Source organism: Cherax quadricarinatus, chromosome 31 (genome assembly GCF_038502225.1).
Source record: "Cherax quadricarinatus isolate ZL_2023a chromosome 31, ASM3850222v1, whole genome shotgun sequence".
Taxonomy (NCBI): Eukaryota; Metazoa; Arthropoda; class Malacostraca; order Decapoda; family Parastacidae; genus Cherax; species Cherax quadricarinatus.
Window position 1 is genome coordinate 29,040,933 of NC_091322.1, and position 22,906 is coordinate 29,063,838.

General features: G+C 45.5%; 1 protein-coding gene across 4 annotated transcripts in view; it reads left to right on the top strand.

Moving 5' to 3' along the window:
* The window catches only part of LOC128696742 (lebercilin-like protein), an 88,143-nt gene extending 65,479 nt beyond the window's left edge, over positions 1 to 22,664 (top strand). For all 4 annotated transcript variants that reach the window (XM_053788115.2, XM_053788124.2, XM_053788131.2 and 1 more), the window contains 3 exons: positions 4,380 to 4,606; positions 12,340 to 12,478; positions 19,821 to 22,664. In XM_053788115.2, coding sequence (XP_053644090.2) covers positions 4,380 to 4,606; positions 12,340 to 12,478; positions 19,821 to 20,402 — 948 coding nt within the window. In that variant the 3' untranslated portion in view covers positions 20,403 to 22,664. The remainder of the gene's footprint in view (positions 1 to 4,379; positions 4,607 to 12,339; positions 12,479 to 19,820) is intronic.
* The last annotated feature ends 242 nt before the right edge of the window (positions 22,665 to 22,906 follow it).

The following is a 22,906-nucleotide window of genomic DNA, read 5'->3' on the forward strand; positions in this document are numbered from 1 at the left end:
AGGTAAAAGGTGTGGTGTTAGTACTTTGTTTAGTGTCAGATAAGTGGTGTTGTGTTGTTACATTGTTTAGTTTAAGATAAAAGGTGTTTTGATACATGATACACTGCACATGCCATGCCTCTCAAGGGCACACGAGCTTTTAAATCTCTGCACAAAATTCAATTTAAACCAGCAAATAATAGAGCCTACTAGACTGGAGAATACACTAGACCTCATCTTCACTAACAATAATGATCTGATAAGAAATGTCACCATATCAAAAACAATATACTCAGATCACAACATAATTGAGGTTCAGACATGTATGCGTGGAGCCCCAGACCGACAAAATGAGACTAGTCACGAGGGAGCATTCACCAAATTCAACTTCAATAACAAAAACATAAAGTGGGACCAAGTAAACCAAGTCCTAACCGATATAAGCTGGGAAGATATACTAAGCAACACAGACCCCAACTTATGCCTAGAACAGATTAACTTGGTGGCACTCGATGTATGCACAAGACTTATTCCTCTAAGAAAAAGGAGGAGTAGATGTAAAATAGAAAGAGAGAGGCGCTCCCTTTACAGGCGACGGAAAAGAATAACAGAGCGGCTAAAAGAGGTCAATATATCTGAAATGCGTAGGGAGACACTGGTCAGAGAAATAGCAAGCATCGAACTTAAGCTAAAGGAATCTCATAGGAGTCAGGAATCGCGGGAAGAACTAAAAGCCATAAATGAAATCGAAAGAAACCCAAAGTATTTCTTCTCCTATGCCAAATCAAAGTCGAGAACAACGTCCAGTATTGGACCCCTACTTAAACAAGATGGGTCCTACACAGATGACAGCAAGGAAATGAGTGAGCTACTCAAGTCCCAATATGACTCAGTTTTTAGCAAGCCGCTAACCAGACTGAGAGTCGAAGATCAAAATGATTTTTTTATGAGAGAGCCACAGAATTTGGTTAACACGAGCCTATCCGATGTTATCCTGACGCCAAATGACTTCGAACAGGCGATAAATGACATGCCCATGCACTCTGCCCCAGGGCCAGACTCATGGAACTCCGTGTTCATCAAGAACTACAAGAAGCCCCTATCACGAGCCTTTACCATCCTATGGAGAGGGAGCATGGACACGGGGGTCGTCCCACAGTTACTAAAAACAACAGACATAGCCCCACTCCACAAAGAGGGCAGTAAAGCAACAGCAAAGAACTACAGACCGATAGCACTAACATCCCATATCATAAAAATCTTTGAAAGGGTCCTAAGAAGCAAGATCACCACCCATCTAGAAACCCATCAGTTACACAACCCAGGGCAACATGGGTTTAGAACATGTCGCTCCTGTCTGTCTCAACTATTGGATCACTACGACAAGGTCCTAGATGCACTAGAAGACAAAAAGAATGCAGATGTAATATATACAGACTTTGCAAAAGCCTTCGGGAAGTGTGACCATGGCGTAATAGCGCACAAAATGCGTGCTGAAGGAATAACAGGAAAAGTCGGTCGATGGATCTATAATTTCCTCACTAACAGAACACAGAGAGTAGTAGTCAACAGAGTAAAGTCCGAGGCAGCTACGGTGAAAAGCTCTGTTCCACAAGGCACAGTACTAGCTCCCATCTTGTTCCTCATCCTCATATCCGACATAGACAAGGATGTCAGCCACAGTACCGTGTCTTCCTTTGCAGATGACACCCGAATCTGCATGACAGTGTCTTCCATTGCAGACACTGCAAGGCTCCAGGCGGACATCAACCAAATCTTTCAGTGGGCTGCAGAAAACAATATGAAGTTCAACGATGAGAAATTTCAATTGCTCAGATATGGTAAACACGAGGAAATTAAATCTTCATCAGAGTACAAAACAAATTCTGGCCACAAAATAGAGCGAAACACCAACGTCAAAGACCTGGGAGTGATCATGTCGGAGGATCTCACCTTCAAGGACCATAACATTGTATCAATCGCATCTGCTAGAAAAATGACAGGATGGATAATGAGAACCTTCAAAACTAGGGAGGCCAAGCCTATGATGACACTCTTCAGGTCACTTGTTCTATCTAGGCTGGAATATTGCTGCACACTAACAGCACCTTTCAAGGCAGGTGAAATTGCTAACCTAGAAAATGTACAGAGAACCTTCACGGCGCGCATAACGGAGATAAAACACCTCAATTACTGGGAGCGCTTGAGGTTCCTAAACCTGTATTCCCTGGAACGCAGGCGGGAGAGATACATGATTATATACACCTGGAAAATCCTAGAGGGACTAGTACCGAACTTGCACACGAAAATCACTCACTGCGAAAGCAAAAGACTTGGCAGACGATGCAACATCCCCCCAATGAAAAGTAGGGGTGTCACTAGCACGTTAAGGGACCATACAATAAGTGTCAGGGGCCCGAGACTGTTCAACTGCCTCCCAGCATACATAAGGGGGATTACCAACAGACCCCTGGCAGTCTTCAAGCTGGCACTGGACAAGCACCTAAAGTCGGTTCCTGACCAGCCGGGCTGTGGCTCGTACGTTGGTTTGCGTGCAGCCAGCAGTAACAGCCTGGTTGATCAGGCTCTGATCCACCAGGAGGCCTGGTCACAGACCGGGCCGCGGGGGCGTTGACCCCCGGAACTCTCTCCAGGTAAACTCCAGGAGGTAGGTGCCTTGATGCTGGTGAGTGACTCAAGGGAGGTAGGTGCCTTGATGCTGGTGAGTGACTCAAGGGAGCCAGATGTCTTGATGCTGGTGAGTGACTCAAGGGAGGTAGGTGCCTTGATGCTGGTGAGTGACTCAAGGGAGCTAGGTGCCTTGATGCTGGTGAGTGACTCAAGGGAGCCAGATGTCTTGATGCTGGTGAGTGACTCAAGGGAGCTAGGTGCCTTGATGCTGGTGAGTGACTCAAGGGAGGTAGGTGCCTTGATGCTGGTGAGTGACTCAAGGGAGGTAGGTGCCTTGATGCTGGTGAGTGACTCAAGGGAGCTAGGTGCCTTGATGCTGGTGAGTGACTCAAGGGAGCCAGATGTCTTGATGCTGGTGAGTGACTCAAGGGAGCTAGGTGCCTTGATGCTGGTGAGTGACTCAAGGGAGGTAGGTGCCTTGATGCTGGTGAGTGACTCAAGGGAGCTAGGTGCCTTGATGCTGGTGAGTGACTCAAGGGAGCTAGGTGTCTTGATGCTGGTGAGTGACTCAAGGGAGCTAGGTGCCTTGATGCTGGTGAGTGACTCAAGGGAGGTAGGTGCCTTAATGCTGGTGTGTGACTCAAGGGAGCTAGGTGCCTTGATGCTGGTGAGTGACTCAAGGGAGCTAGGTGCCTTGATGCTGGTGAGTGACTCAAGGGAGCTAGGTGCCTTGATGCTGGTGAGTGACTCAAGGGAGCTAGGTGCCTTGATGCTGGTGTGTGACTCAAGGGAGCTAGGTGCCTTGATGCTGGTGAGTGACTCAAGGGAGCTAGGTGCCTTGATGCTGGTGTGTGACTCAAGGGAGCTAGGTGCCTTGATGCTGGTGTGTGACTCAAGGGAGCTAGGTGCCTTGATGCTGGTGAGTGACTCAAGGGAGCTAGGTGCCTTGATGCTGGTGTGTGATTCAAGGGAGCTAGGTGCCTTGATGCTGGTGAGTGACTCAAGGGAGCTAGGTGCCTTGATGCTGGTGAGTGACTCAAGGGAGCTAGGTGCCTTGATGCTGGTGAGTGACTCAAGGGAGCTAGGTGCCTTGATGCTGGTGAGTGACTCAAGGGAGCTAGGTGCCTTGATGCTGGTGAGTGACTCAAGGGAGCTAGGTGCCTTGATGCTGGTGAGTGACTCAAGGGAGCTAGGTGCCTTGATGCTGGTGAGTGACTCAAGGGAGCTAGGTGCCTTGATGCTGGTGTGTGACTCAAGGGAGCTAGGTGCCTTGATGCTGGTGAGTGACTCAAGGGAGCTAGGTGCCTTGATGCTGGTGAGTGACTCAAGGGAGCTAGGTGCCTTGATGCTGGTGAGTGACTCAAGGGAGGTAGGTGCCTTGATGCTGGTGAGTGACTCAAGGGAGCTAGGTGCCTTGATGCTGGTGAGTGACTCAAGGGAGCTAGGTGCCTTGATGCTGGTGAGTGACTCAAGGGAGCTAGGTGCCTTGATGCTGGTGAGTGACTTCATTTAAGGAATTAGATTGATCTTACCCTTCCATAGATCGCAACTGAATGCCTCCCGTTTCCCAGGAGCTATAGGCCCCGTCGGGTTTATCGCTGCCTCGTTATTAAAGAATAAAGACAAATACACATACCATGACATTACTTGTGTTGTATAAGAACAATCTGATGAATGAGCTTGTTAGATAGCGAGTTCGTCTCGACATTAGCGAATGGAGGATGGAGTCTGCACACCCCTTGACAGTATGTAATATAAGTTTGTTACAGGAACGTGAGAGGGAGCTTGAAGCATTGGAGCAGTACCAGAGTAGAGGGGAGAGAGGTGACAGCAGCTCAACAACAGCTGCGTCTTCACGCTCAGGTTCACTCTCTGCACGCCACAAGTCTGGACGCAAAAGAGGAAGTGGCTCCTCTGACACCACTACATCTGGTATTATCTCAGCCATTGATGTCAGCTCCACCAGCGACTCGCGCACTTCTCTGGCCCTAGATGCGTAAGTACACTTCTAAATAGCGCACTTCTCTGGCCCTAGATGCGTAAGTACGCGTCTAAATAACGCACTTCTCTGGCCCTAGATGCGTAAGTACACTTCTAAATAGCGCACTTCTCTGGCCCTAGATGCGTAAGTACACTTCTAAATAGCGCACTTCTCTGGCCCTAGATGCGTAAGTACGCGTCTAAATAACGCACTTCTCTGGCCCTAGATGCGTAAGTACACTTCTAAATAACGCACTTCTCTGGCCCTAGATGCGTAAGTACACTTCTAAATGATTGATATCCTCACACTCTTCTGTAACCTTGGAGGCTTTAGTTTTCTAATGTTATTTATATCATCATATATAGTTAAAATTAAATGTTTTAAAGTACAATAGAGACAGTAGTCTCTTATTATATATTTTTCTTGCTAATCTGTATTAATAATATTTAGCATCACTGTTCAGTCATACCATAACAAATATTTAGCATATTTCTACTTAATATACTTCAGTTATTTTAGTTGCTACTCAAATCTCGTTTTCATTTCCATATTGTGTCAAGTAAGACGTGCAGTGTGTCCGCTCGGCCGCTCATGAAAAAATACTGTTACTCTGTTATACACTTTATTCCTATTACTGAGTTCAAAAATGGCGCTAAGCCTTAATAAATACACATTCTTACGAATCACTGGTCACCTTCACGCTTTAATTCTTCCTGATCTTCTTAATGCCATCAACACCCAGCACACATCACCCAGCACACATCACCCAGCACACATCACCCAGCACAAATCACCCAACACAAATCACCCAGCACAAATCACCCAGCACACATCACCCAGCACACATCACCCAGCACACATCACCCAGCACAAATCACCCAGCACAAATCACCCAGCACAAATCACCCAGCACACATCACCCAGCACACATCACCCAGCACACATCACCCAGCACACATCACCCAGCACACATCACCCAGCACACATCACCCAGCACACATCACCCAGCACACATCACCCAGCACACATCACCCAGCACACATCACCCAGCACACATCACCCAGCACACATCACCCAGCACACATCACCCAGCACAAATCACCCAGCACAAATCACCCAGCACACATCACCCAGCACAAATCACCCAGCACACATCACCCAGCACAAATCACCCAGCACAAATCACCCAGCACACATCACCCAGCACACATCACCCAGCACACATCACCCAGCACACATCACCCAGCACACATCACCCAGCACAAATCACCCAGCACAAATCACCCAGCACAAATCACCCAGCACACATCACCCAGCACAAATCACCCAGCACACATCACCCAGCACAAATCACCCAACACAAATCACCCAGCACACATCACCCAGCACACATCACCCAGCACACATCACCCAGCACACATCACCCAGCACACATCACCCAGCACACATCACCCAGCACAAATCACCCAGCACAAATCACCCAGCACACATCACCCAGCACAAATCACCCAGCACACATCACCCAGCACAAATCACCCAGCACACATCACCCAGCACACATCACCCAGCACACATCACACAGCACACATCACCCAGCACACATCACCCAGCACACATCACCCAGCACACATCACCCAGCACACATCACCCAGCACACATCACTCAGCACACATCACCCAGCACACATCACCCAGCACACATCACCCAGCACACATCACCCAGCACACATCACCCATCACACATCATCCAGCACACATCACCCAGCACACATCACCCAGCACACATCACCCAGCACACATCACCCTGCACACATCACCCAGCACACATCACCCAGCACACATCACCCAGCACACATCACCCAGCACACATCACCCAGCACACATCACACATCACCCAGCACACATCACACAGCACACATCACCCAGCACACATCACACAGCTCACAGCACACATCACACATCACCCATCACCCAGCACACATCACACAGCACACATCACACAGCACACAACACACATCACACAGCACGCATCACCCAGCACACATCACACAGCTCACATCACACAGCACACAACACACATCACCCAGCACACATCACACAGCACACATCACCCTGCACACATCACACAGCACACAGCACACATCACACAGCACACATCACACAGCACACATCACACAGCACACATCACACAGCACACATCACACAGCACACATCACCCAGCACAAATCACCCAGCACACATCACACAGCACAGCACACAGCACACAACACACATCACACAGCACACAACACACATCACCCAGCACACATCACCCAGCACACATCACACATCACCCAGCACACATCACACAACACACATCACCCAGCACACACCACACATCACCCAGCACACATCACACAGCACACATCACCCAGCACACATCACACAGCTCACAGCACACATCACACAGCACACAACACACATCACCCAGCACACATCACACATCACCCAGCATACATCACACAGCACACATCACACAGCTCACAGCACACAGCACAACACACATCACCCAGCACACATCACACAGCACACAACACACATCACCCAGCACACAACACACAGCACACATCACACAGCACACAACACACATCACCCAGCACACATCACACAGCACACATCACCCAGCACACATCACACAGCACACATCACACAGCACACAACACACATCACCCAGCACACATCACACAGCACACATCACCCAGCACACATCACACAGCTCACAGCACACAGCACACAGCACACAACACACATCACCCAGCACACATCACACATCACCCAGCACACATCACACAGCACACATCACACAGCTCACAGCACACATCACACAACACACATCACCCAGCACACATCACACAGCACACAACACACATTACCCAGCACACATCACACAGCACACAACACACATCACCCAGCACACAACACACAGCACACATCACACAGCACACAACACACATCACCCAGCACACATCACACAGCACACATCACACAGCACACATCACACAGCACACATCACACAGCTCACAGCACACATCACACAACACACATCACCCAGCACACCACACACATCACACAGCACACAACATACATCACCCAGCACACAACACACAGCACACATCACACAGCACACAACACACATCACCCATCACACATCACACATCACCCAGAACACATCACACATCACCCAGCGCACAGCACACATCACACAGTACACATCACCCAGCACACAACACACATCACCCAGCACATATCACACATCACCCAGCACACATCACACATCACACATCACCCAGCACACATCACACATCACCCAGCGCACAGCACACATCACACATCACCCAGCACACATCACACATCACCCAGCACACAACACACAGCACACATCACCCAGCACACAACACACATCACACATCACCCAGCACACAACACACATCACACATCACCCAGCACACACACAGCACACATCACCCAGCACACAACACACAGCACACATCACCCAGCACACATCACACAGCACACATCACACAGCACACATCACACATCACCCAGCACACATCACACAGCACACATCACACATCACCCAGCACACAACACACATCACACATCACCCAGCACACAACACACAGCACACATCACCCAGCACACAACACACAGCACACATCACCCAGCACACATCACACAGCACACATCACACAGCACACATCACACATCACCCAGCACACATCACACAGCACACATCACACATCACCCAGCACACATCACACAGCACACATCACACATCACCCAGCACACATCACACAGCACACATCACACAGCACACATCACACATCACCCAGCACACATCACACAGCACACATCACACAGCACACATCACACATCACCCAGCACACATCACACAGCACACATCACACATCACCCAGCACACAACACACATCACACATCACCCAGCACACAACACACAGCACACATCACCCAGCACACAACACACAGCACACATCACCCAGCACACATCACACAGCACACATCACACAGCACACATCACACATCACCCAGCACACATCACACAGCACACATCACACATCACCCAGCACACATCACACAGCACACATCACACATCACCCAGCACACATCACACAGCACACATCACACAGCACACATCACACATCACCCAGCACACATCACACAGCACACATCACACAGCACACATCACACATCACCCAGCACACATCACACAGCACACATCACACATCACCCAGCACACAACACACATCACACATCACCCAGCACACAACACACAGCACACATCACCCAGCACACAACACACAGCACACATCACCCAGCACACATCACACAGCACACATCACACAGCACACATCACACATCACCCAGCACACATCACACAGCACACATCACACATCACACATCACCCAGCACACATCACACATCACCCAGCGCACAGCACACATCTCCCACCCAAAACAATATAAGTAATACCCCCTGACAGATCCACCTTCTCACCACTAAAGGTATTCAGAGTATTAGCGCCTAGGGTTAAATAGCATAATTCATGAGGCCAAGAAGTAGGGCTTACTTCCATTGGGGCCTTTCTGTCCTCTACCCCAGGATGCAGTCAACAATAGTCGACTTACACCTAGGTACATATCTGTTTCTAACAGGGGTAGCAGGTATAAGGAGACTTGTCTGTGATGTACACAACTAAATGTAAACTTTGCCAGAAGGATGACTGTCACTCTTTGCGTCATGTGCTGGAATGCGATAAAATTAATGAATTCATAGACAACCTGGGAGTGATATTGTCAGAGAATCTCATTTCCAGAAACCACAACAATATTTCTATCACATCTGATAGGAAAATGATAGGATGGATAATGAGAACCTTCAGAGCTAGGGATGCCAAGCCAGTGATGATTCTCTTCCAATCACTTGTTCTCTCTAGGCTAGAATATTGCTGTACACTAACGGCCCCTTTCAAGACAGGCAAAATTGCAGACCTGGAGAATATACAGAGAACTTTCACTGCACGTATAGGTACAATAAAGCACCTAAATTACTGGAAACGGTTAAAGTCCCTTGGCCTGTACTCCTTGGAACGCAGGTGAGAAAGATACATAATATACACTTAGGAAATCTTAGAGGGACTAGTCCCAAATCTGCACACGGAAATCACTCTTTACGAAAGCAAAAGACTCGGCAGGCGGTGCAACATCCCCCTGTGAAAAGCAGGGGCACCATGAGTACACTAAGAGACACCACAATAAGTGTCAGAAGCCCATGACTGTTCGGCTGCCTCCCAGCATACATAAGGGGGATTACCAACAGACCCCTGACTGTCTTCAAAAGGGAGCTGGACAGAGACCTAGAGTCAGTACCTGACCAGCTGGGCTGTGGTTTGTACGTCGGTTTACGTGCGGCCAGCAGTAACAGCCTAGTTGATCAGGCCATTAGCCACCGCGAGACCTGGTTATGACTCGGGCCGAGGTATTCTGAATCACAAAATTGTAATATGATTGCAAACAAAGCATGGTGTGGGTGGGGAGTGAACTCGCGGCAAGTGAGTCGTAAAACTCCAGGCCAGTGCATAAGCCACTGAGCCAGCTGGCTATAATAAGATTCATCCAACTAGGTATATTTATACACCATAGGAAGGTTGGCATGGGCCCCACTCTGACCACAAATGCAAATTTTTTACAGATGAATGTCCAGTGGCATTGTGGAAAATTGCATTTATCTGAATGTAACTAATTATGTACATAACAGTAAATGATAACAAAGATAATTATTATTTATCAATGTTACATAGACAAGTAGGAATTTGGGACACCTAGGTCGCAAAAAATGTCCCCCTTCGATACCTACCACTCTCATAACCACAAGTTGCTCTGGACCTGTTAATTATGAATGAAATATGCATACACCAGGAATGCTGGTAAATATATAAATTTGTGGACTATATTAAATTAAAAAATGATTATATGTAAACACATTTATATAACAGAAGGAGAATATATCTTAATCATAACACTCACCAATTTGACTGGAGTTTAATGTGTATCATACTCAGAAAACCCCCCTGTCTACATTCATTATAATAATACTGGCCAGAAATTAAACATAATTTACACAGCTTATCTGAGGTTCCTGGAGTTGTCCTGTCCTGTCGCCTGATTCTCAAATTATGCAGGAATGCACATCCAACAATTTCGCCTCCTATTTGAGAGGTGTCAGCCCAATTTTAACCTCTAGAGCACGAAAAATTCTTCCCATTACACTAACGTTTACTTGGCTCATTCAAACCAAAATGGCGACTCGCCTCCCCAGCCGCAGGTTTCCCATTTTCGATAACATACTTCTTTTAAAAATACAATACAGGGCATCTATTTACCTATAAATTACCGTATTTCCGGAAAATATATACAGTATTTTCCACAGGCATATTACAAACCATTCTGGAAAAACACCATGACTTTGCCCAGAACCCTTCTATGCTACAGAAAGGGAGGGGAATGATTTTCTATTTTTTATTTAACATACGTGTAAATTTTACCTTATTCCTAGTAATGACCCTTGTATTGTAGATAGTCTTAATGACCCTCGTGTAGTAGATAGTCTTTTTAGTATGATAATAAGATGTTATCTTCATTATAGAATAATAAGAAAATATTATAACCTTTATATTATAATAATAAGGTAAAAGGACCCCAATGGAAATAAGTCACTCTGTCTGACTTTTTTGGGTTATCCTAGGTTCTCTACACATATGCTGCTATGTATGATAATTCTATGTAACTGTATTTGTGTATACCTGAATAAACTTACTTACTTACTTATAACCACTTAAACTTGTTTAAAATCGGAACCACGTGTAAACTACATTGTATTTTCTCTCTACTTAATTCATGTCTGCTTAAATAACTCATTACGGTTTTCACCAGATATAAACATGTAGTACATTACCACTGTAACTTATTAAGCTCTCCGATCCACCCCGACAACTAACTACATGATAACCACCTGGTGGTTCACAATTACACTCACTCACCCACTGACTATAAACCCAGAAATACTAATCTTAATCTTAAAATAAATCCTAACTAGTCATAAGTTTGCCTATGATACTCAAATATAGACACCTTGTATTGTGCCAAAACAAAACCATTCACATTGCTAAACTCACAAATTATGATGTAGTCACTTAGCCTTAATACCTTAATCTGTAAGGATTTAATGTTAAGAATTAATCTAAGTCTGCTCGAAATGCCTAGCCATGCTAGGTGTCCTAGTGGCCCCCTCTGTAATTAGTATTTTATAACATGTAAACTACAAAATACCCAAAACCTGTAAACCCCACATTGTAACCTAGAGAATAAACTTGAATTAAAAACTTAGTGGCGCAATCCCTGGATCCATTATGTACCTCTGCAGTCTTTTGACTATTTTTAACACCAAAGTACTAGTAATGTATTTTTCAATATTAAAATTTAGCTTATAAGGTTGAGGTTAAATATTGTAAAGGATATCTTCTCTCATATTAATCTTCAGAGGGTTGTTATGGATTTTAGAGTTTTAAATGTAGTTGAGTCCATTTAAAAGAGCCTTTGACCACAATGTAGCTTCCCCAGAAAAATATTGTGTTGTCATATTTTCATTCTGATCTAAACTTGAGATTAAGTTGAAAGTTGGTGTTGTGAGCAGCAGTGGTCGTCTGCCACCTATCAGTAGTGATGGAAGGCGACGCCAGGACGCTGCTGGAAGCTCCATAATACCTGGGTCATCAGTCTCTCCTGAGGTGCTCGCCAGACCTACAAGACAACGACCCAACCCTAACACAAAAGTTAGTTTTACTGCCCGTATTATTATTATAAATAACTTACTGCTAATAATAGTAAAACTTATAGGTTTACATAATATTTATTTCTCACGTCTATCTCAAAACTTTGGCTATCAGAAGCCTCATTACGCAAGAACTGCTTATGTTATGTGGTTTATATGCTCCTCTAGTAATAAGGTTTGTATAATAATTACTACAGATCCTTCTTGTCTGAAACTCTTCCACTCCTCCAGGGAGGTTCAGTGATGCTGATGAGAGGCTTTTGATCCATGGAGTTAAACTTTTCCCCTTTCTTTGGATGGAATTTAATTGCTTCTCATTTCCCAGGTGCTGTATGCTCCCTAAGGATTTAGCACTTTCCCAAAATTTAATAATAATGTAGGTTCTTGCCTCCTAGTTTATACATTTTATCTGATCTTTTTTTTTTTATTACCAATGTTTGTACAACATTATAATATTTTCGTGAATAAAAATTAATTTGTGAAGCGTATAATAAACTTTACACAAATACAACGTCAACCAGTAAAGAAACTTCCTATCATTCAATTTTTGTAAATTACTTTTGGAATATTGATGAAGAATGTAAACGTTGTACAAGTTTGTACATGACCATTATAAGTTAATTCTATGATCCTTCAAGAGGCGGCTGTAATACACGAGATTTTACATTATATGTATGAGGGAAGAAAAGGCCTAACTAGCAGACGTAGATAATCATTATTATTTCAATCATAACTAAGCTCTAAACTGACAAGGGTCATACAGCGCTGCAGGGCAGATGTGCTAAAGATGAAATATGCGAAGCTCAGAAACTAGCGAGAGTTAGGAGCATGGAAGAGGTAGTCGTCTAGTAAAGAAGAGTGGGGATCGCTGGATGAAGAATATAGCAGCAGACGTAGATGTAATAATGTTGCTTTTGAACACCCTTATTGTACTAGTCTAACTAGTGTATTATAATTATAATAATAATAATAATATTATTATCATCATTAGACACATGTGCAACATTTGGGTCTAATTTATCAATTTGTCGGTTCTCTGACATTCGTCTCTCGACCTCCGGGGAGAGAGGACGCACGCCTAGTAGCTACACCTGCCCTCTGGTGGTGACCTTTAGCAACTGGAAGGCAAAATGGCATATCGAGTGGGTCAGCGGATCAACACTGTTTGTATACAGCTGGTACGTGGCACGCTCACTGGAGAAACGATGAATACATTGCTACCCGCTATCATCAGAGACGTCTATGGTGTCCCCAACGATGAAGTATATGGTGTAGCCTTAAATGGGATGACCAGAGTATTCCTGAAACTGAATCGTACCGGCGTCTACGACAGACTTGTTGACGAGTACCAGGAGAGGAAGGTGACTGTGAATTCGGCAGTGGACGTCGTCTTGCACGACGTATCTAGGTACTATACGTGGGTGAAGGTGAGAAACGTCCCTTTCGAGGCGACTGCGTATAGTATACAGGAGGTCTTCAACAGTTATGGTAAAGTTCATTCGGCTACGATGGGAGTATGGAAAGATGGGCCATATGAGGGACGACCTGAGGGTTCTTATACCCTCAAAATGACGTTGGCTAGGCCTATACCGTCCTACGTCATGCTAGTGGATTCCAGGACGCAGGTCTTTGTACACTATGCTGGCCAGAGAAGGACCTGTCGATTATGTAGCTCCTACGACCATATGGCAGCACAGTGTCCTAGGAGGCAGCCTACCAGGGCTCCTGGTACGTTGGCAGTGGAGCAGCGGCCTTGTGAGTTGATGCCTGAGTTGGGAGAGGAGGAAGCAGGGACGAGTGGTCGTTGGAGTGTAGAGGTTGATCGGGAAGTACCGACGGTCGGTACCTGTGTTACACTCCCGGTAGGCTCGGGGGAGCAGACAGGACCGTCGGGGGCTCCATCAGGAAGGAAAGATGGTCCTCAGGAAGATTTACTGGAGGACGTGTTGAGAGTTTTTTTGGACGGGTCGGGGACCTCCACCTTAAGTGCTGCCGAGGCTGATGTGAGGGAGGATCAGCAGTCTGTGGTACAAACATTGTGTGGAACTCGCTTAGAGCAAGTGGTGGAGGTGGAGGTCCATTAGGAGCAGTTGTTGGATGAAGACATGTGTGTGGGTAGTGGTTCTAGAAAAAGGCCTGCTGGCACGGTTGAGGCCGAGGAGGTACTCACGCCGGGGCAGAGGCCGGGCAAAAAAGCTTGGGCAAAAGATGAGGAGTTGCTGGACCAAAAGGATCTAGAGGATCCTGATTTCTGTAGTGAAAGGGGAAAAGGTGGGGAAGGAGCCAGGGGAAAGTCTGGTGAGGCGTCGGGTCGACGCACAGGAAAAGGGATGGTAGGCAAGCCACAGAGGCATAGAGGGAAGCCGCCGTTCTTATAAATTTCAGGTGTCACTCTAAATGTGAACGGTCTCAAGGCTGAGATCAAAACTGTGTGGTTAGTATGGTTCTTACGTAGGTTCCAGGTGGATGTGTGTTTCTTGCAGGAACACAATCATAAGATTGGTAGTGGGTTGTTGTTGCATGGGTATAAGTTGTACGTTAGTTGTGCTTGGCAGTTGAAAGGGGGGGTGGCGATAGCGATTAAGGAGACCAGCCCCTTGCGTGTCACGGGTTGGGAGGAGGCAGGGGGGAGGGTTGTGCGGGTAGATGGTGTATGGGGTGATAGAAGGGCATGTTTCATAGGAGTGTATGTGCCGGCGTCGAGCAATACACGAGTAAAAGCGGATTTTGTGAGGGAAGACTTATTGTACCATCTGCGGGGATTGCCTGCCATCACCATTATTGGTGGGGATTGGAATTGTGTAATTTGGGGCCAGGATGTTGAACCGAGGGGGGCGGGTTGTGCATTACGTGTTCTGAGGGATGTGTTGAGGGACGTGGGTGTCGTAGATGTTGCAGGGGGAGGAGGTTATATGGTGGAGCACACGTTCATTCGCAAGGGGTATGCTGCAAGACTAGACAGGATTTACGTCATGAAGGGTTTGGAGGTCGGGAGGGTGCAGACTTTTGATGTGGGTTTCTCGGACCATAGGGCAGTGATAGTGGATCTGTCGTGGGAAGGTGCCGTGCAGATTTACCCCGGCTATTGGAAGTTGAATGTGCGGCTGCTCGGGGGGAAGGGGGGGAAGGGGATTTGATGAGTGGTGGAATGGGTTTTGGGGAGATAGGGATTGGGCTATGGAGCTTGTAGAATTGTGGGAGTTGCGAATTTTTATAGAGTCAAGGGCCATGAGGAAGCAAGATGGAGATATGGTTTGCAGAATTATTTGGAGGGACAGTTGCAGGCATGTTACGGGAGGGGGGGTGGGGAGGGGGAAGATATAGCACTGCTTTGAGGTAGGATTGAGGAGATTCATAATGAACGTTTTGACGCGATGCGTTTTTGTTCAGGGTTGGATGATGTGTTGTGGGGGGATAAACCGACTGGGTATGTGCTGCGCAAGTTTAGGGAGCGTAGGAGAGTGACCACGTTATTGCAGTTAGAGACTAGTGCGGGAGTGGGGGATTACCCGGAAGGTGAGGTCTTCGTCTCCACTGAGAGTATGAGCATTTATGCAGGTGAATGGCTCAGGAGAAAATGGAGAGAGGGTGGGAGGCGGGGCGCCGGGCAGGCGTCTTTCGGTAGGGGGGTTCATAAGGCTATAGGAGAAAAGGATAGGGTAGGGTTGGAGGCTGAGATTAGTGAGGCTGAGGTGGCAGATGCGGTCTTCAGCATGAATACGGGTAAGGCGCCAGGCATTGACGGTTTGCCTATTGACTTTTATAGGGCTCATTGGGGGTGCATGAGGCATTGTTTAGTTGGGGTTTTGAAAAATATGCTAGATGGAAAGAGAATGGGCGAGTCACAATGTACAGGCATAGTCGTATTAGTACCAAAGAAGGAAGGGGCGCGGGCACTGAGTGCTTTCCGGGCAATTTCCTTAATGTGCGCAGACTATAAGGTATTCGCAAAGATTCTAGGGAATAGAATGAAGGCAGTCCTCGGAGCGCTTTTACACAGAGGTCAGTTTGGGATTCCAGGGAGGAGTATGCGGGATGGACATGGGCGCATAAGGGATTTCTTAGAGGGCTGTGGAGGGGGGGGGTTCTAGGGGTTGATTGGGAGAATGCGTATGATTGTGTGGACAGGGTGTTTTTGCGTGAGTTTGTGTGATTTGGGTTTTGGTGCCAGGGTGGTAGGGTGGGTGGATGCATTGTATGCGGGGGCGATCATGCGTGTGCAGGTGAACGGTAGGTTGGGTTCTGGGATTAGTATGGAGAGGGGTTTGCGGCAGGGTTGCCCACTTTCACAGCTATTATTTGCTTGCGTTCAGAACCCATTTTATGAGCTTGTAGACCGAGAGTTGTGTGGGGAGGGGGTTGAGGGGAATGACGGGGGGGTTGTGGGTTACGTTGATGATACGACGATCTTACTTAGTGGAAGGGAGGATTTTTCAAGGGTGGGTAGAGTCATCGAGAAGTTTGGGGCCGTAACAGGAATGAGGGTAAACAAAAGCAAGTCGATGTTGTTAGAGGTGGGCACCTGGGTAGGCGGGAGATTGAGTCAGGGGTTTGGATGGAATGTAGTAGAACGGATTAAGATTTGTGGGATTTGGTACACAGCGGACAGGCAGGAAAGTAGAAAGATTAATTCAGAGGCAGTTAGGGACAGGGCAGTGGGTAGGCTACGTGGCCTTCGGGCCAGAGATGTTACGTTGCACCAAAGGGCTGTGATTGTGAATTCGTTGGTATACAGTAAGTTTTGGGGAGTGGCGGCAGTATATCCCTTGAGAAATTGTGATGTAACAGACATACAGAGGAGGGCATTAAGGTATATATGGGGTTATGGGAGGGCGTGGTTGGGACGTGATGTAGTAATGACTGGGGTGCGTCAGGGGGGATTGGGTTTGTTGGCATTGGGGCCCAGGGTGAGGGCAATATACGTCAAGGTGAGATACCTCAGTGCGGGGGGGTAGTCTGGGGGCGGCGTGTGGGGGAGGTGATGCGGGACTTACGTTGTTGGTGGAGTGGGAGGGACCTGGAGGTGTGTGAGGATATGTTGAGGTATATGTTAAGAGTGCGAGATGTGCGTCATTTGCGAATAGGGAGGCTGGTGGGAGTAGAGTATCATCGGGAGACGATGCAAGGGGTGGCTGTCTTCCCCACATATAATTGGAGGGTAATATGGGAGGAATTTCGAAAGCTAAGAATGCCAGCAAGGGTGAGAGAAGTGGTATACAGATTCCTCATGGGGACATTGGCGTAAAAACAGGTGTTGAGGCAGATGGGATATGTGAGTGATGCTTCATGTGTGCATTGTGGCGACGTGGAAAATGCTTTCCATGTGGTGTACTTTTGTCCTTTTTTGGAAAATGTAAGGGTGTGGTTGAGGGGTGTTTTTGGATTATTGGAAGGGGGAAGGGTGGGGGTCCTTAGGGCTTTACTTTTAGACGTGGGAGGAGTGTCTAATGAGGTAGCGAGGGCGTTAAGGTATATAATGGTTGATTTTTTGTATGTTTCTTGGGGAATGAGGGAGGTGGGGGGTAATGTCAGGATCAAGGCCTTAGCGGCGAGTTTTTATAGGTCGGTGGGTAGGAACAGGAGCTTATATGGGGGTCAGTGGGTTGCTCTTTTTCCGGAGAGTTATCGGGGACTGACTGTGGCACGACTACTACAGTTGGTGCCGGGGAAAGGCAGCAAGGGGTTGGCTTCCGGAGGTGAGTGATGAGTACTTGGAGATGATTGTAGTAAGGAAGAGAAGAGATGGTGGATGCTCCAGTGTATGTGAGATAACATGATGTAAGGCCTGTCTGTGAAGGCTTTTGTGTGTGTGTGTTTTGAGTGTGTGTGTTTTGAGTGTGTGTGTTGCGTGTGGTGTGTGTGTGTGGTGTGTGTCTGTGTGCGTGTCTGTGTGAGAGTCTGTGTGTGTGTGGGTGGGGTGTTCGGGTTTTGAAATGCAGCTTCTGTGAGAGAGGTGGAGGTTTTTGGTAAGATTTTCTTGATTCTGTGGGTTCGCCAAGGCGTCCTTTCGATACTTTTCAAAGTCGGACCAAACAAAATTTTTTAGGAAATAATGAGCGAAGAATTATTTGTGTTGTAAAAGAGGCGGGGTTTGTTTTTGTTGCCTCAGAGACTATTGTTAGAATTCCTATCCTATTTAACAACTGTAGTACGGACGAGGTGCCTGCGTGCATCAGGCTCATGTATTTCCTGTATATTTAACTTTGTCAATGTTAGATGTTTTGTGTACGATAGTGGGCATTGTACATTGCCCTATTCAGTATTCCTTCCTGTTGGGAAGTTAATGAGGTACGAACGTATATACACACGGATTAAGGGTATATTTCACCTGTTCATACTGTGTACCTGGTGGGTGATGGGAGGAGGCACACATCTTAGAAAATTTTTTCTTATTTATCATTTATTGTAGAGTATGCAAAGTTCAATATGATGTGTTTTTGGGTTATATGGGGTGTGGGGAGGACGATTTAGTCTCCTCGACAACATTGTCAGGAGGTTTTAGTTTTCCAGAATCTATGTACATAATATGTTACTATACATTATTATTATTATAATCAAGGGGGAAGCGCTAAACCCGGAGGATTATACAGCGCCTGGGGGGGGATGTGGAAGGCATTCAGGCTTAATTCGGGGAACTGGAGCATAGATCCAATTCCCTAAATCAAGAGCCCCTCACCAACATCAAGGAACCTTCCTTGAGGGGTGTTACTATACAAAATAATTGTATGAGAAATGTTTTGGTGTATACTTAATGTTTTGTATATAAAGTTTTGTACAAAATATGTATAAGTGTAACAGGTTTTGTTATGTAGCTTTTTTTGTTAAGGAATGTTCAGGTGTAGGTTCTTCTGTTTCATTCCTAGTTAGGCTTGTTTTTTCTCAGTGTTGAGTTTTTTTTTTTTTTTTTTTTTTAAGTTTTATGTATAACAACATGTAGATTGTATACTGTGTCCTTAAATAAAAATATAAAAAAAAAAATTATCAATTTGTCGGTTCTCTGAACCATTCATCTACATAATTATTATTATATTGTAGTAGTAATATTGTTATTATCAAAACTAGGGCTAAACCACCAGGTGTAATAGTACGGGAGGATTTTTAACTGATAGGTATCATATAGAGCCTGGAAAATTGGAGGTAATCATGTTGAATCCAAGCAAAATTCGGGTAACTCCAATTCCTTAAAGCAAAAACTTTCTCTAGCATCAAAGGACCTCTTTTAAATTGTTTAGCTGAGTTAAGCATACAGCTGTAAAATCGTCACCTCTTGTTAGAAATGTTAACACTAAAGATTATGATACACTAGTATGACAGCTGAGTAACAGTGGTTATTATTTTAACAGGAAAATGGAGAGGGTCGACGCATGGGTGCGGCAAGAAGAAACTGCAGGTCTCCCAGGTCTAGCGTAGAAGATGGCTTCTTAATGACCCCCCACGGCAGCCCAACACCAAGTCCATCTACAACACCCGAACCTCAGGCACACAGGTCGCAGTTTGAGCAGGATGGCTTGAACAGTGTTGTGAGGCACCCAGGACATACTGATCACAGACGTCGACAACGCTTGGCAGCGTCTCTTCGTGATGCCAGGCTTAATGTGAGGAAAGAAAGCGATAATGAAGAAAGGTCGCCTTCTGGTGCACGGGAGTTCTCTCTCATAGAACACTATCCACCTCGGGAGCGTGTGACACTTAATGGTGGATCAAGTGGTGGGTCGGATGCTGGCAGTGGTTCACCCCCTACACCGACACATCCCGTGGCTCCCCACGCTGACACTCGTCTTTCTCACCTCGACTCATCCTTGCCTGGCCCACCACTTACAAAGAGAGAGACTACACTAACGTCTGATCTTCGCACATTTTCAAGTCTCTCCAAACTGGACTCTACAAGTTCACCTAAGCCAACACGGAGTGCTATTACACCTTGAGTAAAAGGCTAATGGACTAGATGCTGCTTATTATTTAAAAATCTTGATAGTGTCTCTTAATTATTTCTGTTCTCAACTTTTGTGTCTGCAGTTATTTTTCCAAGTGTTATAATTTAAAGTGACTTCTATGATGCTAATGTCAACACACGAGTGATGCCTTTATATAATGATGTCACTATGCTACACGTTATTATTTTTATACACTTTAAAGTCATTATATAATCGTCCAGGTGATAAGTGTAGATTGCTTTATTAGATAATATTACCTTCACTTGCCTCTGATCAGGTAGATTATTTTTTTTAATTTTGCATTTCTCCTTCCTTGATGCCATTAAGGGACTCTTGATCCAGGTCCAAGGAACTTAACCTTCACTCTTTCCTTGGATTGAACCCGAATGCCTACCCTTCTTCGAAGCGTTTTATGACACCTGCGGGTTTAGGGCTTCCCATAAATGTAATAATCATAATCTACATTAAAGCATTCACCAAACCTCATCTTAAAAATTTAAAAACTAAAATATAATTTGGTACATAAATCTATACATCATTCACAGCGTCGTGCAGGGACATTTACTATCTTCAGCTAGCATTTTTACTGCTGAACTGTATGCCATTCTTGCAGCACTTATTCGTATCGCATCTATGCCTGTGTCATCATTTGTAGTCTCAGACTCCCTTAGTGCTCTACAGGCTATATGAAAATTTGATACATCTCATCCCCTAGTTCTCTGTATCCAACTTTGGCTACGCCGTATCTCTACCAAACATAAAGATATTGTTTTTTGTTGGGTCCCTGGTCATGTCGACGTACAGGGCAATGAACAGGCAGACACTGCTGCGCGGTCAGCAGTACATGACCTACCAATTTCTTATCGAGGTGTTCCATTTCTGGACTATTTTGCTGCAATAGCTACCCACCTTCGCACCCGTTGGCAACAACGTTGGTCAACTCTGCTCGGTAACAAACTTCATTCTATTAAACCGAGCATAGGTTACTGGCCGTCTTCTTGTCATCAGTGCCGAGGTTGGGAGACCACTCTCTCCCGCCTTCGCATTGGTCACACTCGTCTTACTCATGGGTATCTCATGGAGAGGCACCCTGTTCCTCTCTGTGAGCAGTGTCAAGTTCCAGTATCGATTAGCCACATTCTGTTAGACTGCCCTCTCTATCAACGAGTACGCAGAATTTACCTCCAACGTCTCTTTACCTTCCCTTCTTGCTGATGGACCCTCCTTTAATCCTGACTCTCTCATTGACTTCTTGACAACGACTGATTTACTCCACAAACTCTGATACTTTTCGCACTCCCCTCAGCCCTTTCTAGTTCAGTCTCTTGCTGCCCTTTACCCTTTCACCATCCACTGCCCTGCTGTTATCCGTAACCTATTACTCATCCATCTCCCTTTTGCCACCTGATGCCCTCGCTTTCTTCCTGCCCTGCAGCGCTGTATAGTCCTTGTGGCTTAGCGCTTCTTTTTGATTATAATAATAATCAAAATAATATAATCAGATTAAGCGCTAAAATATTATTCACAAGTAAGCACTTATCTTCAGTGGGTCAATATGCAATGCACATGCATTAATTTTTTTTCTAAATGATTACATTGTTTTCTTAAAGCCCTTTGCCTCTATTTTTTAATATGCGATATTTGGAGTTCTATAGTGAATTAGGGCAACTAATTTTATAGAACTCGGGTTTTCATTTTCTGGGGTTCTATTTAGAATTAGGGAACTAATTTAATAGAACCACAATGTTTATCAATGTAATTATTTTTACATTAATTGGGGGAGGGAAACCCATAGAGGTATTATATAACACAGCATTCATATTCGATCTAGGGAAGGGAAGCACAGGTTCAATTTATGTATCAAGATCTCCCCTACTAACATCAAGGAAGCTGCCTTGAGGGTTGAAACTGAAACTGGTTCAAAGATGGACTCCTACTTTTGCAACTAAGCTAAAAAAAACTGGAATTTGTACTTTAACCTATTAATAATAATAAATTATTGTTATATTCTTGGTTATGTGCTGTTCATTTTGGTCATATAGTGCCTAAGAATGACAAATAATCAGGCTTGAGCCAAGAAAATAGCTCCAGTTCATTGAATGACGAGCCTAACACCAGCATCAAAGCTCTTCCCTAAATTTGAAACAATATCTGGAGATTTTTAATTTAATTTAATAGTTATATGTTGAAAAATGCATTTCTAGGATCTCGATATTAGACTATTTGTTTCACAAATTAAACTTTAAAATAATTTCCTAATTTTTATTTCATACTCTGAGGGAAGCACTAAACCCATAGGAGTCGTACAATGCTTGGGAATGGGGAGGTAATCAGGTTTGATTGAAGGGGAGAGCAGATCCAATTCCTTGCAATGGGATAAAGAGCATCAAAGAATCTTCATTGAGGGGTTGGTCGATAATTTATTTTAATCAGTGGGAAGCACAAAATCCGTAGGGGGACCATATAGTGCCCAGGAAATGGGAGGCAATCAGGTT